Source organism: Centropristis striata, chromosome 24, assembly GCF_030273125.1.
Source record: "Centropristis striata isolate RG_2023a ecotype Rhode Island chromosome 24, C.striata_1.0, whole genome shotgun sequence".
NCBI lineage: Eukaryota > Metazoa > Chordata > Actinopteri > Perciformes > Serranidae > Centropristis > Centropristis striata.
The window spans coordinates 19,157,849-19,175,827 of record NC_081540.1 but is presented as its reverse complement, the minus strand read 5'-3'; the positions used below and the strand labels follow the sequence as shown (position 1 = coordinate 19,175,827).

At 37.4% G+C, this 17,979-nt stretch overlaps 2 protein-coding genes across 3 annotated transcripts; one reads left to right on the top strand and one right to left on the bottom strand.

The window, feature by feature from the left end:
• The first annotated feature begins 26 nt into the window (after window positions 1-26).
• Window positions 27-8,255, top strand: fastkd2 (FAST kinase domains 2). 2 transcript variants are annotated; one of them, XM_059327725.1, is made up of 12 exons: window positions 31-156; window positions 843-1,123; window positions 1,214-1,317; window positions 1,415-1,523; window positions 1,671-1,794; window positions 1,982-2,121; window positions 2,253-2,425; window positions 3,938-4,101; window positions 4,949-5,185; window positions 5,569-5,650; window positions 7,804-7,900; window positions 8,063-8,255. In XM_059327725.1, the coding sequence occupies exons 1-12, from the start codon at window positions 153-155 to the stop codon at window positions 8,162-8,164; spliced, it is 1,617 nt and encodes a 538-aa protein (XP_059183708.1). In that variant the 5' UTR covers window positions 31-152; the 3' UTR covers window positions 8,165-8,255. The 2 variants fall into 2 exon arrangements, with proteins under 2 accessions (XP_059183707.1, XP_059183708.1); XM_059327724.1 differs by having other exon boundaries at window positions 27-1,123.
• Window positions 8,256-10,762: 2,507 nt separating this feature from the next.
• si:dkey-1h24.6 (T-cell-specific surface glycoprotein CD28) lies at window positions 10,763-16,918 on the bottom strand. Its single transcript, XM_059327730.1, has 4 exons — window positions 16,788-16,918; window positions 13,889-14,224; window positions 12,839-12,993; window positions 10,763-11,493 (listed from the first exon to the last, which is right to left on the bottom strand). Exons 1-4 carry the CDS (start codon window positions 16,870-16,872, stop codon window positions 11,383-11,385), a joined length of 687 nt encoding a protein of 228 aa, XP_059183713.1. The 5' UTR covers window positions 16,873-16,918; the 3' UTR covers window positions 10,763-11,382.
• Window positions 16,919-17,979: the final 1,061 nt, after the last annotated feature.

The window sequence follows — 17,979 nt, the reverse complement described above, 5'->3', positions numbered from 1 at the left end:
CCGGGGAGGGACAAATATAAACAGCGCACACAGCACAGCACGGAAGCAACACACGAGGAAAGCTAGCAAATAGTCTGTGTTTAGCATGATGTAACGTTAGCTGTTTGTCTCTTTACTGAACTGCTCAAATACTACACGGTCTAGCAACTACCATGGGTCAGTTTTTTGTATGTTTATAAGAGTACTAGGGGAGCGTCACGTAGCTAACCTTAGCTAATGTAAGCTAACGTCTCATAACTCGAGGGAGGCACTCTGTTGACCTTGTACGCTATTTTTCGTCATAACGCTTTTTAAGTTAGTAATACGTATAAACTAATTGTATGTAACTGTCTGCGGATAAGAATGAAGTGTAAATGTTCAGATCTTATTAAAGTAACTGAGTTATTGAGTAGCAATTGCCATAACTCAGTCTGAGTTTTGTTCTGAAAATAAGGACTCCATAGTGTCATAGCGTCCCGTTATGTCTGTGTGGGTGACAGAGGAGGTAATGAGATGTGGGTTGCGCTTTTTCAGCCGCAGGTCTCAATGGCAAAAGTGCAATCTGTTGGGGTCAGCATCAGTCAAAGACCCATCGTTCCCTGGACAGCAGTTTAGTTCAGCAGCAAACTTTAGTGGTGCTAGTAAAAGTCAGACATGCCTGGTTAGGAGGCTTGTTTCCTCAGTGAGATTCTGCTCGCAGACTCACAGTGAGGATTTGGAAGAGAAGGCACATGTCTCTTCTCCACTGGAAGATTCTTCACTTTGTTTGTCCACTGAGATCCAATCTGATGAGGCAGCCTCAGTGAAGACACTGAAGATGACACCTTACAGGTACAAGTTGAATCTCTGTGCCTCCCCAACAGACGTGTTGGACCTCACCAGTGAGTACACACCCGCAGATGGACAGCTTAGCAACTGCCTCAACCACATGTGGACCACCACGAAAAGTCTGACATATGAGCAGCGGCGTTCTGAGCTGCAGCTGATGTTTGAGCATCCAGGTTTTGAAAGACTGTTGCAAATGGCCATGGATAGAGTGGGACACATGAACAATGAGGACATCGTTTACTCTCTCCTGGGAATGGTCAAACTGGGCGTTTCCCAGGATAGCCGTGTGGTCCAGACTTTCCTCCGATACTCCCAGGTAGACAGTGAAAGATTGTAGACCAGCAACATGTTTTCATTATGGGAAGTTTTGTTGTTGATCCCAATATATTTTATTGTCCACTAACAGGAGAATCTGAACAAACTCGATGAGAAGAGCCTGTCCATCTTGGCCAACTGTCTGGATTCTATGGAGGATAGTGAAAACGTTCGTGCACTGAAGGAGGGCATGAGGTCAGGATTGTCACATTTTAACATCCAAGCATTTGGAAGCAAAAATAAAACCATGCATGATGAGACAAAATTGAGGCCTTATATTTCTGTGTCCTAGTTCGGTATCTGAGGCAAATATTCACAGCATCAAGTCTGTAGTGGCTCTCCAGACCATAATGCGTCTGGTTGGGAAGAATGCCCCACTAAACTTCAAAAAGAAACTTGAGGTGGGTGAATGAGTCTTGTTTTTTTTGTCTAAATTTGGTAACCCTCTTCACGTGATTACAACATTTTCCAGGTTTACGGTTGCCAGCTCTTGTGCAGTTCATTGATTTCAGCTTATAATTGACCTGAAACTGAATCCATTCCTCCAGAGAAAAGCCTTATCAATGAAAGACCAGTTCAGCCTCCCCAACGCTCAGTATATGATCGTTACTATGGCCTCAATGGACTTCTGCTCCAAACCATTGCTGGACTTCTGCAGTGAGCAGATGAAAGGTAAGAAACCATTCCACAAGATAATATAGTTGAATAGTTTAATTTGAATGAAATAAATGGATGTCATATTATGTAGAGTTGTGAGCAGCCTAAAGTATTATACTTGCAAAAAGCTTTTATTTTTTAGTTTTGCTAATGTACTTACTATGCCTCTTTGGTCTTTTTGCACATCTGTCCTCTGTGGTAGATAACATCCATGCGATCCCCTATAAAAGACTGATGACCCTCGTGGACTCCTGCAGGAAGCTGCGCTACAGGAACATCGATCTGCTCACTGCCATTTCAGACAACATGGCCACTACCATAGACATGTGGACCATGAAACAGGTGCTGCAACAGGAAACTGTTCTCTGATGCCTTCTGCGTAATGTTAACCCTTGTGCCTCACTAGGGACATTAAAAAGGGGAATGTGTGTTTATGCATATGACATACATTTTGTTTCCTCCTCACTGTGCAGGTGGTCATCCTCCTCCCTGTGTTTAAAGACCTTGCTTTCTGTCCCGCTGCATTAATGGAGGCATTTGCTGAGAAGGTGATTGCCAACCCAGAAGCCCTGACACGGAAAAGCCTCTTATGTGTCTTGAGGGTTTACTCCTCTCTCAACCACGATCTGCAGCACCGAAGACAACCGTAGGTCACTTGTAACTTCTCTATATGTCAATCATGCATTCTATTATATCAGCTTTCAATCCAGAGCCCATGCCTTTAAAATTGTATTTGTTATTATTTTCCACCAGATTGAGCGATTTTCTCATGTTTGACCTATGGGCCAAATACATGCTATTATTGTGGCTTCCACTCAGCCTGGTATACCCAGACTGCCTTGCGCGCTCGAATTTAATTTCGAACTGCGGCGGGGTCTGGAAACCAGGAAGCATTCTTAGCCCTGTTTTAGGATCCAATCACAGAGCGGGGAGGGACGGCAAGACGATGACGCGTACTACCCGGCACTTGGAAGCTTGTAGTTTTCTTACGGATCCAACATGGCTGCTGCAGACGCGAAACTCTCTTTAGCTGCAGATGGTGTTTTAAATAGTTTAGAGCAAAAGTTGAAAGGCGAAAGGTCTCTCGGCAGCTCCGCTGAGATCACCGGCGTTATGGTAGCGGGGCTATTAGCGTCGCTAGCGGCTATTAGCACCGCTAGCGGAGCCGCCGAGAGACCCCCAGCAGCTTGTTTATTGCCCATAAAATCAGTGGATGTGTGTGGCTGAATGACATGAGGGGGAATAAAGCGTGAAAATAAATAATCTTGCAGAAAGCGAGAACTGGAGAAGCAAAGCAGCAAACAACACTCTCTCACAGACACACACACAACAAACATCCATCTCTGTTGCTCTACTACGTCATCTGGTATAACTGATCTGATTGGCTAAGAGCTACCTACAGACGCTTTGATAGACATTCTAAGCGTCCAATAAACGGCTCCGGAGGATCGTAAACCACACCTCCTCTACGGAGAAATGCATTGTTGGTTGCCAGACCTAATCTCATTAGAGAATAGTCTGGTGTTAGCCAGGCTAGCTTCCACTCAGGTTATACCTGCTTTATTATGAAGCACTGTGCTGTTTAATGCGATGCATTTAAATTATTATGAAACTATGCTAATAAACCATTTTTATGCACTTTGTAAACAGAAAAATGTGTCAAATTTTTACATTTATTTTTTATTTTTCATTCAAAACAACAGTGGCAATTTTACAAAAAATGGCAATTTTAAAGGATTAAAATTCTGAAAAAGAATAAATATTTAATTGACATCATCGGGACAGATGTCAGTCAAAAAAAATAACTGATAAATAACTGTGAAATTAATAATAATATTACTAGATAGGATTTTTATTTCAGTTTTGGGAAATGGGGAAGAGACAAAAATACATCAAAATCAATGTTGTAATTCCCCAATTGTTTAGTTTACAGAAAAAAGCTTAAATTGTTGCATTTTTTTCAATGGCATTATGTGACAGACTGGCATTTAAAGGGTTAAATTAAGTAATTCTGATCAGGACTAAAGGCGGTCATAAGCTTAAACTAGTAATAATCGTATCTAATTGTATGTCAGGTTTTAAGGACATCAGGGGAACATTTCTAAAGCGTCCCAAAGGAGACTTAATGTGTGTGTTGGGTTTCATCCTGCTGCTCCAGGTTCCTGGATAGTCTGACTGGAGCTGTGGACTCCTATCTCCCCAACATGTCTGAGTTAGAGTTGTTACAGGTGGTATACCATCTGAGCGTAATGGGCCACTTCCCCCCTGCACCACTGGAGCTGCTCCTGCACAGCAGCACACTGGACAAGTTCAACAATACAGGTACAACAGTGACAGTCTAGACCAGGGGGGACAATTAATGTCCCCAAGGGGCCACACCACGAAGGTTACGGGGGCCGGACCAAAACTCTGAACTAAATTCTGCTCAATATTAATGTAATCGCTTTATAAAATACAGTAAATTATCTGATTTTGAGCTGCTACTGATTGGAATACATGTTATGATGAGACTGTTAATGTGGAGTAAATCAAATATAGCAGTAAAAAGTAGTAAATACTCCAATCACTATATCACTTTAACATTTATTTTAAACACAACTGTAAATGTCCTTTAGTAAGCTTCCTCTTTGTGTTTTTGTATTATATAGCTTGTTTTTCATGTTTGTACATTTTCAAGGTGTTTAACAATGTTGAGGTGCTTTTATTTTGAAAAAGTGCCGTCCAGTGTGAAACAGGTGCTTTCATTTTGAAAGGTAGTGACAGGAAATAACCGGTAGAACGGTTAAATGAAAAAACGAACGGTAAATAATAACGAGTGCGTAGTAATTCATATAAAGTTGATATAAAGTATCAAAAGGCTTCTATAGTGGCTGACTGACAGGACACAAGGTTTGTTAGAGTTTATTTTATTCTGTCATATATATTAGTGGATATATTTGTTGTCTTAACTATAGTAAAAGTGTTGTTAGCTACTGCTAATGTTTGCTATTTTTTTCAAAATAAAAGCACTGCGGTTATATTGATTTCTAATTTCTTGGTAACCTCACGCGGGCCGGACCAGGACCGCCAACGGGCCGGATGTGGCCCGCGGGCCGCCCGTTGCCCAGCTCTGCTCTAGCACTTCAATTTGTGTCTTTTATCCATCTGAACTTCCTCTATTTCTCCTCAGCACCCGAGCTCCTCCAGATGAAGGCCAACATGTTTCGTACAGTGGACTTGTGCCTCCGTCTTGATCGCCCGCCGCTCCCTCGGCCCCTGACGGTCCCCCAATCTGTCCTGGATGGGCCCGAGCCTCCCCGTCTCAAAGTGAACCCGCTGCTGTCCCAGGGCCTCTGGACTGTCCTGGGGGACCGGGCAGAGTCCATGCTGCAGGAGATGGTGCTGGTGGAGAACCACTACTACATAGGTAAGAGGAAACAACTTTCACTGGCTCATTTTAAATCCCACCTCTTCTCGTTGGCTTTTAACACCACGTAGAGTGTGGATTTTATGATGATTTTATGATTTTTTGTTTTTATTGTATTCATGCATATTTTATTTTGTGCGGGCAGTACATTTTGCATTTTATTTTATTTATTTTTATCCCATTTTTAATTTATTTTATCTTATTGCATCTTACTGATCTATTGTTTACTACATCTCTTTGTATTGTGTTATGTATTTATTGTTGTGCAGCACTTTGGAAACCTTGTGTTTGCTAAAATTGTGCTATATAAATAAAGGGGATTGGATTAGATTGACGAAATAGAATGAAATAACAGCTAGTTTCTCAACCGTGTTGCCTCTCAGATGCTGTGATAACCAAACCTGGACTGAGCCGAAGCTCTGAGGCTGAAGGAGAGCAGAGTTCTCCAGCAGAGAGCAGTCACAGGTAACATTTACACACACCAGACTTCATCTTTAGCCAATCTGCAGGTTTTTTCTTCTTGATTGAATGTGCTGATGTCATGTTTGGTGCTGAAGTGACGGCAGGTGAGAGGATGTTTCTGCGGTTTGTTCTGACGGGAACTGACGCACAGACAAACTGACATAATCGCTTCCATCAAACATCTGATTCCGTGCTTCTGATAAATGTACATTTAACCCCAAAGCACTGATATAAAAAGCTTCTAAGGGTGTAAAATAGTGCTCTGAAAGCATTATTGTTTGTTATTAAAAACCACAAAGATTACAGATGCTTTAAAACCCTTTTTCAACTTGCTTATGACCGCTTTATCATAACCTGAAACTCGAATAAACAACTACTCTAAACAATAAATACTTTTAACACGGCTTATAAAATCTCACACGTTTATTTTTCAGCATTTGAATTGGTGTGGATATGACTTTGCATTTACTGTTTCTTGGTTCTCTTCTTGTTTCTTGCAATTAAAGTTTGTTTTCTGTCACGGTTTCCAAATCCACAATTTCGATTCGATGCATTTTTTTTGATTGAAGCATTTTTTAGATGTATCGATATATAGTAAAGACCAACAGAACATTGGTTTTATTTCCTGACTGTCTTTAAAATGATTTGGTATCACATGAGATTTAACTGCCATATCTTTCAAGGATTTCTCACACTATGCCATATGTCTAAATATTCAATTTTGCTGATACGGTTTCTGATTTTAATAATCAAAATTGAAAGGTAATTTTCGATTCAGAATTGGAATTGTGAAACGCCTTTTATAATTACAAATCAGAATAAAATCAGGTGCCTCTCAGAAAGAAACAAACAAGCAAAAGACATCCAGGATCGATCAACAAAACTGCCATTTCTATTATTATAAACAAACCAAGGAAATGGATTATAACAATGGAAGTATACAAAACTGACACTTTTACTTAATAATAATAATAATAATAATAATAATATTTACTAATTTTGAAGTAATGCATGTCTCATATTTACTGTTCTTACTGTTTTTAATTTAATGAGACTTTTTTTTTCTTTTTCTTTTTTTAAGTAATATTTTTTATTGCATTTTCCAACAAAGACAAAACAACAAACAACAACACACTGTGGCTACAAAAAACAAATATCCAACTACTTACTATGTAATACAGAAAATACAATGAAAATGCTCCCATGTCCCATTACGATTGACAGTGATGTAGCAAATACATATCAGGAAAGAAAGAAGAGTAGTTAAAAAATATATATATATATATATACACTACTGGTCAAAAGTTTTAGAACACACCAACTTTTCCAGAATTTAATTGATAATGATGCAGTTTAATGTCTCAGTGTACTCTGAAATTAATGCACATTTGCAACATTTAAAATTCTTTATTGAGCATGATAGTGTTTTGAAAGTTAAAAAAAGATTCAAAATCACATTTTTAATTTTGGACTAAAGGACTAAAAAAAGACACAAAATGACCAAAAAAAGACACAAAATGACAAAAAAAGACACCAAAAGACACAAAATGACTAAAAAAAGACACAAAATGACCAAAAAAAGACACAAAATGACTTACAAAGACATGAAAAGAATTCAAAAATGGACAAAATAGCCCAAGACTCCATAGAGTTAAGTTGTTAACCCATTTCTTGTTCCCTGAAAAAAGGCCTACTTGTATAATTCTGAAATGTACGTTATATTTTACCTTTTTTTATTTACCTCTGGCAGTTCACCACTTACCTTTGTACCCTTTCAAGCTGTTGATTTGCTTGATTTTCAATAAAAAACAAGCTTGATTTTCAATAAAAAACTTAAAAAATTGGGGTGTTCTAAAACTTTTGACCAGTAGTGTATATTGCTTATAAAACCTGTTCTAAACTTCTTCATTATGAATAGTAGTTTTTGAAGATGCATGAACAGAGACCAAAAAACAAATGAAAAATCCTAAATGATAATCAAAGGAATTACAAAACGCTGAGCACTTTAAAGTCAGTTTAAAGGAAGCCACAGTCTGTTTTTCAGGCTTCAGATTTTTGTCTTCTAAGCAAACCATCACTTTCGCCCTGTCATGTCTGTACCTGAATTCAAATTTTGACCTATTTAAGCTGAGAAATGCCTTGTCTTGATGTCCTAGACTTGCAGTCATTTTCCAGCCATCCACGTTCTATTCCCATGACAAACTGGCGGTCAAGATTCGCCATCTGAAGATCCTTGGATACGACACCGTGCTGGTGAGACGATCACATTTTGAATTTGACTTTTATAGAATATTATCCTACAAGTCTGCCTGCAGCCACATGTTCCTTTGAAATAACTCAGAATCTTGGTATTTATTTCAAAAGGTTGTGTTGTGTGAATGATCATTTTAAAATCATCCTTATCTTGTTCTCCAGGGGAAGGAAGACGAACTGATGTCTGAGGAAAAGTGGATAGATTTCCTCAGGAGACTGATTTTTCCAGAACACCAAACATCAGTGGAGCAGCTGGGATCATGAGGACCAGAACCTGGTTCTGTACTCTAAACCTGAGCTTGAACTTTTAAGAAGGAATATGTAATGATTTAAATAAACTTGGTCTGGACATGCACATGTAAACAAGCTGAACTTTTCTTGAGGTTTTTAACCCTATAAAGCCTGAACCATGAAATAATTGCCAGAAAATTCAATTTTTGTAAAAACTGAGTGCTTATTAAACTGCTGACGAATTTTAACAAATAAATAAATTGCATATATGAATTCGAATTTGTATCATATTTGATACATCAGGTCTTTTTGTGCATTTTGTTGCTCACAGTTTGTTTTTCTCAAACTAACAAAAACATATAAACCCTAACATTTTTAACCTATTAAGACTTTGACTTTTCCTTTTTCCTCAACCATGCAAAATACATATTTTTTCCATATAACACAACATCATACATCTGCAGATATGAAGTTTTTTAATGCAGCAATGACTGATCCATTCGTGGAACCTGCATATCATTTTTGCTACATCTGGTATTTTTGTGCAATTTGTCGCTCAGTTTGTTTATCTTCAACACATGAATACATCAGGTTTTTGATGATGTAGAGGTCTCAAAAATTACTGTATCTAATATGATACACTTGGCTTTATAGGGTTAAATCAAAGAGTCATTCTTCAACTGTGTTGGATGGAAAAACGTCTTATCGTCGTTTTAATCATCCGCTCCAAAACGGCTCAAAAAGCAAACAGAAACAATATGTTAATGCTGCTGGTGCTTGTGGTAGTGGATGAGTAAGTGAATGAAACCAACAGAAGCAGCGTGTGCCTGCAGTCACTGCACAGAAAGTGCAAGGTGAGCAAGGTAAAAGGTGGAGTCCCTTTGAAGCTGCACAAAGCACAAGGAAGGCAGAAAACAATCGAGGGAGGAAGACAGGAAACGCTGCAGATTGTTATTGTTTGAAGTTCTTGTATATGTGATTCTCATCAACCTCCAGCCATGTTAACACTCTGAAAACACGCTCTGTCTTCTTAGAAATAAGAGCGTGGAAAGAGACGTCTATGCGCTGCATGATCTTTAGATTTCTGACACCATTGTGTGTCGAAGCCTCCCTGTTTAACGGCTTTTTGTGTTATGTAATTTGTGGTCACTCATGATTCACCACACAGGTTTAGAATCAGAGAGAACCCTCTGAATGCGGTTATATCCCCTCATTCAGCCACCACCTACTGTTTTCGACCACAAAGAGGGCTTCTCGCTACAGGCTGAGAGCCTGAGACTGAGTGAAACAGGAACTTGGGTGTATTTTTTATTGATTCATACAGATACAATGGAAAAAAAACTGCTACTTTCGCTGTGTAGACACAAAAGACATAGTACTGACAACAATAACTCACACACTAATGGTCTGTTCAGGCCAAACTACTACAAAGATGCTGTGTTTCTATATCCAGTGGTGGAAGAACATTTATTTTTAATCTGAACCTCATAACCAGCAGTGGAATGTAACTAAGTACATTTACTCAAGTACTGTACTTAAGTACAGTTTTGAGGTACTTGTACTTTAGGATTTCCATTTTATGGGACTTTGTACTTCTAATTCTACTTTTTACTCCACTACATTTAGCTGCCAGCTTTAGTTACTTTTCACGTCAATATTTAACATAGAAAAAACACAATAAATGTAACTTTATTAGACGTTTTATCAAATTAACCCATTGACGCCTGAAACGCCTGTAAAACCTCTGGGCGATTTTAAAATAAGCCCCTAAAACATGAAGTTTTTCTGGAAATTTAACAGAAATGTCAACACTTCTACTAAATAATAGATTTTTCAGCCGCCGTAGCAGATAGAAATGAAATCCAAAAAGTATTTGAGAGCTCATACAAATACTACAAAACGACGTATCCGCTTTCCAGGCTTCAATGGGTTAAACCACATAATATATTATTATATATATATATAATATATTGGTTAAAATGAGCCCTCGCTTGACTTTCACTGAACTTTTCTATGATATTCTCATTTATTGAGATGCTCCTGTATATATAACAGTCTGAGTGCGTCCATTCTGCATTACAGGTACTTTTACTTTTGATACCTCGTCAATTTAAATGATTTTGCATGTTTATAAATCCAACCACATAATAGTATATTAAGAAGTGAAAGTTAGCCCGACCTGGACAACAGATAAATGCTGATTACGTAAATGCATCAATACAAATACTCCAATAATATATTTGGAATATGTAAAACAATCTGAGTGGGTCCATTCTGCATAACGAGTACTTTTACTTTTGATACTTTAAGTACATTTTGATGCTGATACTTTTGTACTCTAACTGAAGTAAGTTTTGAATGCAGGACTTTTACTTGTAGTGGAGTAATTTCACAGTGTGGTACTAGTACTTTTACTTAACCCTTTGATGCACAACGTGGGTCTAAAGTGACCCGACTGAGGTTTTAATTTTCTATTTGTTTGCAATAAATTAATTTCATCATTCAGTATTCCAGGTTTTCCTCAACTTGTTTTTGATCATCCTACATCCTAATTTAATGTTTTTCATTTCTTACTTTTTGAATAAAAACCCTTTTTGTATCACTACGCTTCAAATGCACAACATGGGTCAAAAAATGTCATTATGGGGGTATTGTGTGTATATTTTTAAGGAAAAATTAATTTAATCAATTTTGGAATCAGGCTGAAACATAAAAAAATGTGGAAAAGTGAAGCTCTGTTAATACCTTCAAGATACACTGTATGTGTGACAAAATGATACATAAACACGTTAAATATATTAAATATATGAGTGTGGAAAGTAACAAAGTAACAAATGACTATTATTATAGTATTAGGTCATTTAATTTTAAATCAAATTTGGATGAATGAGTCATTTTTGACCCATGTTGTGCATTAGAAGGGTAGGGGAAGTAAGGGATCTGAATATGTTTTCCACCACTGTTCATAACAGGGTACTAAGTAGATAAAATGAGACCCACCTTGAGAAAATTAAAATGCCGCTTGCATAAATTGATCAATAATAAACCAATAAATATAGAGATTTGAGAGTGGACATTCTGCATAACAAGCTGATACTTTTGGACTAAGTTTTGAATGCAGGACTTTTACTTGTAGTGAAGTCATTTCTCAGTGTGATATTAAAGATTAATATTTAATCCCTTTCCCACCACTGTATTCATATCCACACTAACAGGGATTGCTGTGCAAACGGTGAGATGATGCATGTGGATCAGAAGTGTGGAAGTGGGTTCTGAACCCCTCTTTTCTTTTTGTGGTCCCTCCCCGCTTTGGGTTTGGTGTTCATGTAGTCACTCTGGGAGTCTGACCTGCTCCACTTCACCTGTGAGACACAAGAGGACAGTTAGAGGACATCTGGGGACCTTCTGGTAAGTGGCGGTTCTAGACCAGGGGTCTCAAACTGAAATTACCTGGGGGCCGCTGGAGGCAGTATGAAAATGAACAAAAAAAGACACAAAAATGACAGAAAAAAAGAAACAAAATGACCAAAAAAAAAAGACAGAATAAAAAAGACACAAAAATATTTTTAAAAGACACAAAATGACCCAAAACAACACACAAAATGGCCAAAAATATACACAAAATGACTAAAAAAGACACAAATGACTAAAAAAGACACAAATATATTTTAAAAAGACATAAAAATGACCAGAAAAGACACAGAATTACCAAAAAAGACACACAATTTTTTTTTAAAGGCACAAAATTATTTTTAAAAAAGACACAAAATGACCAAAAAAAGACACAAAATGACCAAAAAAAGACACAAAATGACCAAAGAAAGACACAAAATTACTAAGAAAAGACAAAATTATTTAAAAAAGACACAAGATTACCCAAAAAAAGACACAAAATCACTTAAAAAAAAAGACACAAAATGACCAAAGAAAGACACAAATTTATTTTTTAAAAAGACACAAAATTATTTAAAAAGACACAAAATTATTAAAAAAGAAAAAGTTATTAAAAAAAGACTAAATTACCCCCCAAAAAATAATTAAAGGGACCTTCCACACACAACACAGTAAAGTGACATTCATATAAAGCTCACATTAAACTTTCATATCAAGGTGGGGGCCACAAAATATCGCCACGAGGGCCGCAATTGGCCCGCGGGCCATGAGTTTGAGACCCATGTTCTAGACCAATTTTACTGTGGGGGCCAAGCAGGGGCCAGTGTTTAATCAGAGGGGCACATTAAAATCGTCAAAAATTATATTTAAGCATTCAAAACCTTTATTTTAGCTAAAAGTCTCATATTTGGAAGAACTACATTGATTGAAGCAATTAGACTCACCAACATTAACAGTTATTTTTGTATGACAATGACATTTCTCATTTTTGTGCACAATTCCTTTATTTTATTTTGAAAGTGCAGCACAGTGAGAATGATCTTTATATTTAGCTTTTATTGCACAATTAAACAATTAAACAATGGACACATTCTGGGTTCCTTTTGTGTACAATGAGATATTGTTTGAACAAAAAATAGGTCAGAATTGTTCCGTCGTTTATCGTTATAAATTGATCATTTTATTATTAATTTGACACAGGGGCCACAGCAGGGGCCAAGGGCTTCTTCACAGGGGCAGTGGCCCCTGGAGGCCCCTGTGTAGAACCGCCACTGGTTCTGGTGTTGGTTAGTTTGTGTTTGAGGAATCTCTTACCCGAATGATGACGGCGATAATGGTGACAGTCACACCGTAGAGGACAGCGAGGGCCAGCCCCAGAACCCAAACCCAGAGAGGATCCTGGTTCTGAGGTTCACCTTCAGCTGGTTTGTTGGTTGGTGGACTCGTTTTACTGACTTTGCATTGGTGTCCTGGAAGAATCAGACAATGTTCAGTCTGCTGCACACTAAATTATACCTGTTTGTTTTAAAAATTCTGCAGCCTGTGGGTATAATAGTTTTGGATTTTTCATTACTTTTAGTTTTAATTTTGTTGTGAATTTTTGTTTTCTAGAGTATTCTACTCTACTGCCCTTACTTTTTAACTACACAATGTTTGACTTGTGCTTTTTATCTCTTTTTTTTTTATCCTGCTGTATCTTATTTTATCCTATTTATACTTTTATTTCTATTTCCCTGTTTTAATTGACTGTTTTTACTGTTTTCAATTGTGTCTTGCTGTTTTTAATGTGTATGTAAAGCGCTTTGAATTACCTTGTGTTGAATTGTGCTATACAAATAAACTTGCCTTTTCAAATTCAGTTAGTTTTAGTTAGTTTTTAGAGTGAGTTTTCTAGTTTTAGTTTCGTTTTTAGTTTTTGAAAATGCTTAGTTTTAGTTTAGTTTTTATTAGTTTTAGTGTTAGTTTTAGTTTTTTTGTAATGGGCTATGTGTTGGGTGCGTGATTCAAATAGATCATAATAAATGTTTCCTTTATTTCCTTTGGTTTATCATCTCAGCCCCAATAAGGTTATTAACTCTTACAGTTCTGGGTGTTTTGTATTTTGGTTCTAGTGTAAACATCCCAGTCTCAGTAAACATATTCACCATGTGTTGCATGTTCAAATAAATACACTGAATTATGTATGAAAAAAGTGCACAAAGACAAAAACTAAGGACATTTTCACTCTAATTTTAGTTAGTTTTAGTTAGTTTTGTAACCACAAAATACAGTTTTAGTTAGTTATGTTTTTTTTAAAAACTCAATTCTAGTTTTGGTTATTTGGTTAGTTTCCGTTAACTCTAATAACCTTGGTGGTATATTTACCTTCTACCCGTAGCAGGATCCTCAGAGTGCTCTCTTCTTTGAGGAGGGGGGGAGGGTACACGATGACACGCTCACACCTGTAGATGCCGTAGCTGCTGGCGTTCACTCTCGTCAGCATGAAGTTCACTGATTTATTCTCAGTGTTTTCATGCAGCTCCACGTACTCGCTGGTGTATTGTGATTTACAGTTGGCTGTGTTTTTGTCAGGGGTGCATGTGCGGTCGTAAAACAGTTCTTCTTCTTTATAAAGGTATAAGGTCACCTCTTTGTCAATCAGCTTGGGGCAGGGCACTGAAACATTGTGTCCAGGGGGGACGCAGACAATCTTCAGCTGCTCTGGAAAGAGAAAATGTGATAATCAGTGGTGGTTCTACACAGGGGCCTCCAGGGGCCACTGCCCCTGTGACAAAGCCCTTGGCCCCTGCTGTGGCCCGTGTGTCAAATTAATAATAAAATGATCAATTTATAACAATGGAACAATTCTAACCTTTTTTTTGTTCAAATAATATCTCATTGTACACAAAAGGAACCCAGAATGTTACATTGTATAATAGTTTATTGGGCTATTTTGTCCATTTTTTAACACTTTTCATGTCTTTACGTGTCTTTGTAAGTCATTGGTGTCATTTATGTATCTTTTTTGGGTCTGTTTTTTTGTCATTTTGTGTCTTTTTTTTGGCATTTTTTTGTCTTTTTTTTGTCATTTTTATGTCTTCTGTGGGTTTTATTTTTTGGTTATTCTGTCTTCTCATTTTGTGTCTTTTTTGTCATTTGGTGTCATTTATGTGTCTTTTTTTTTTAGTTATTTTGTGTCTTTTTTTGTCATTTTTCTGTCTTCTGTGGTTTTTTTTTTTTGTTATTCTGTCTTCTCATTTTGTGTCTTTTTTGGTCATTTGTGTCTTTTTTGTGTCTTTTTTTGGTAATTTTGTGTCTGTTGTTGTGTCTTTTTTTGTTATTTTGTGTATTTTTTGTCATTGGTGTCATTAATGTATCTTTTTTGGGTCTGTTTTTTTGTCATTTTGTGTCTTTTTTTGTCATTTTTTTGTCTTTTTTTTGTCATTTTTATGTCTTCTGTGGGTTTTATTTTTTGGTTATTCTGTCTTCTCATTTTGTGTCTTTTTTGTCATTTGGTGTCATTTATGTGTCTTTTTTTTGGCATTTTGTGTCATTTTTTTGTCATTTTCCTGTCTTCTGTGGGGTTTTTTTTTTGTTATTCTGTCTTCTCATTTTGTGTCTCTTTTGGTCATTTTGTGTCTTTTTCAAGACATTCAAAGATTTTGAATGCTTAAATATCATCTTTGCCATTTTTCATGTGCTAATGTGCCTCTCTGATTAAACACTGGCCCCTCCTTGGCCCCCACAGTAAAACTGGTCTAGAACCGCCACTGGTGATAATGATCCAGGGTTCATTTGATTAAAGATGTAAGAGAAAACAGAAAGTAAAGAGAAATAGTGTTTGTTGTGGTAGTAAACCCAGTCAGGATGTCTGTCTGTAACCCAGCACCTTTGCAAAGGAAATGGCTTTTTATAGCCACGACTCCTGCAAAGATTAATTTACGTTTCACCGAAATTCTGACACTTATCATTTCACAATAACTCCACCCCCACATGGAATTTGTTCAATAGCTGCACATCTTGGTGCATTTACCTCATTTTACCTGACATTTCAAGTAAAAAACAGATGTTTAGTGTGTGAGTGAGTCAGCCACTGACTGACTCAAGTATCCCATGATAACCATTCATTTCACAGTGAGGTTCCTTCAAAGTGAAACATGTAAATGTATGAAACCTTTTGAACTTTGACTTTCTGCTAAATATGACCAGTTTCTCCGTGATAACCCTTTATAGTAAATGCACAATATATAACCAGTTATTCTGTATAATAAAGTTACATTTTAGAGAGGGGAAAAGTGGCTCCCTTCACCTCTGACCTGAAGATATTTGAATGAAAATGACATTTAATTTACTTGAGTATTCACACATACTTCTACTACGTTTTAGAGGCACATATTTTACTTATTGCTCCACTACATTCAGCTGCCAGCTTTAGTTTTTTTTTTCAAGTAGAGATTTAACATGGAAAAAATCCAATCAATTTAAAATGATTTTGAATGTTCAGCCAGTATATGAAGTAATTTAAATGAGCCCTACCTGGACAACAGTAAAATGCTGCCAACATAAATGCATCAATAATCAAATAACATATGGAATATGTAAAACAACCTGAGTGGGGCCAACCTGCATTACAAGTACTTTCACTTTTGATACTTTAAGTACATTTTGATGCTGATATTTTTGTACTTCTACTGAAGTAAGGACTGCAATTTTTTGCATGTACTAGTAATGCTTTTCTCATCTACTGCATACGGGGATGCAAAAGCATAGCAGGCACTGTGATCTGTTGATTCCTGAGCACTTCAAAAAAGGTGGACTGGAACAAACCAGGAACAAAAAGAGTCGCTCCAAAATAGTTTGGAGCAACTAGTGAAGTTTGCTGCATGGATTAGTGTTGAAATACATTTATTCTGCACTCCATAGAAGTAGTAATTGTGCTGAAGTTTATTTTGATTTGCTTCTGCTGACTCTGGTAAATTCTGGTTCACAAGAAGAACACACTGCTACATTTTTCTGTTTCTTGCAACATTTTAAACCAAAGAACATTGCTCCACTTGTGCAATGTGCGCTGTAAATACATTGATGCTTAGCTTTCGTTTCTCTTCTCAAGGTGTTAACCTCATTGTTTACAGTTGGAAGCAAACCTGTTGTAACCACACACGCACGGAAAATGATGTTGCAATAACTTTTTTTCTTGTAGGTATCCACTTTTTTTCACAACTCGAATGCTAATCTTGACTATTTGAAATACTAAAAGCTTGCATTTATATGTTGCAAAACTTACCTTTGCACGCGCAGATGCTGTGAGAGTCAGTGGCACGAGATAACCTGCAGCTCAGCAGGATCATGAACATCCAGCAAGCTTTCATCTTGACAGTGTGCCCTGGCCTCGAGGCTCTCCTTCATTACCTAAAACTTCAAGATGCTGGCAAAACTACATCAACTGTTGACTGCAGAGAGCTCTGGTCTGATAGCATCAACTCTGGTTCCTTTAACTGTAATAATGCATCATATCCTCACTGTGCCTCTGATTAAAGCACTCCCACGGTGCTGCAGCCACTGAGCATCACACATCCTCTCATGAGGGAAAACATCCTGTGGCAGAAAACGCCTCCTCTTCTCATGTTTCCGCTCGCTCCCAGACCTTGTGACCTTTGATAGTGTTTCGCTAAATTAAGATGAAATGTTCGTTACAAGACAGTTTTCTCCTTATCAAGGAAAGTATTATTTGCTATATTGCATGATTGTGTGGAGACAAAGATTAAGATAATAAAGGGGATGGAAAAATCATTGCTGAGCACACAAACAACCTTCCGATGCCTATTTGAAAACATATTTTTAAAGGTTGTGGTTACCTCTAAGTACTTGTTTAGACATTTACCAGAAATCTCACAAAAGTACAAGACAGGTCACAGCTGTAGTACTTGCATAGAATGCAAATGGGCACTGTAAAACAGATTATGTGAAAATTATTTGACGATATTTGCACTGTTAGCAGAGGGGTGGCATCGAGGAGCTCCTTCTTTAAAGAACAATGTGATAAAGGTGCCCTTTGGGTGTCCTTCCTGTCGAGAAAACTTTCTGAAGTGCCCATTAGAGTGCAGAGAGCATGTGATAGTGTGCCCTCTAGGGTGCCTTTCCAGTGGAGAAAACATGCTCAAGTGCCCATTAGGGTACCCTTAAATCAAGAAAACATGCTCAAGTGCCCATTAGGGTACCCTAAAATCAAGAAAACATGCTCAAGTGCTCTTTAAATGTCCTTCCAGTGGAGACGAGGTTGTTACATGCCCTTTAAGATGCTCGTCCGATGGAGACCACATGTTATATCACCCTCCAAGGTACCCTTTCAGTGGTAAAGTGCCCTTTAGAGCGCCCTTCCAGTGGAGAAGAGACAGTAAAGTGCCTTCTAGGGTATACCTAAGTGGAGAAAATGTGTAAAAGTGCCCACTAGGGTACACTTAAATCAAGAAAACAGG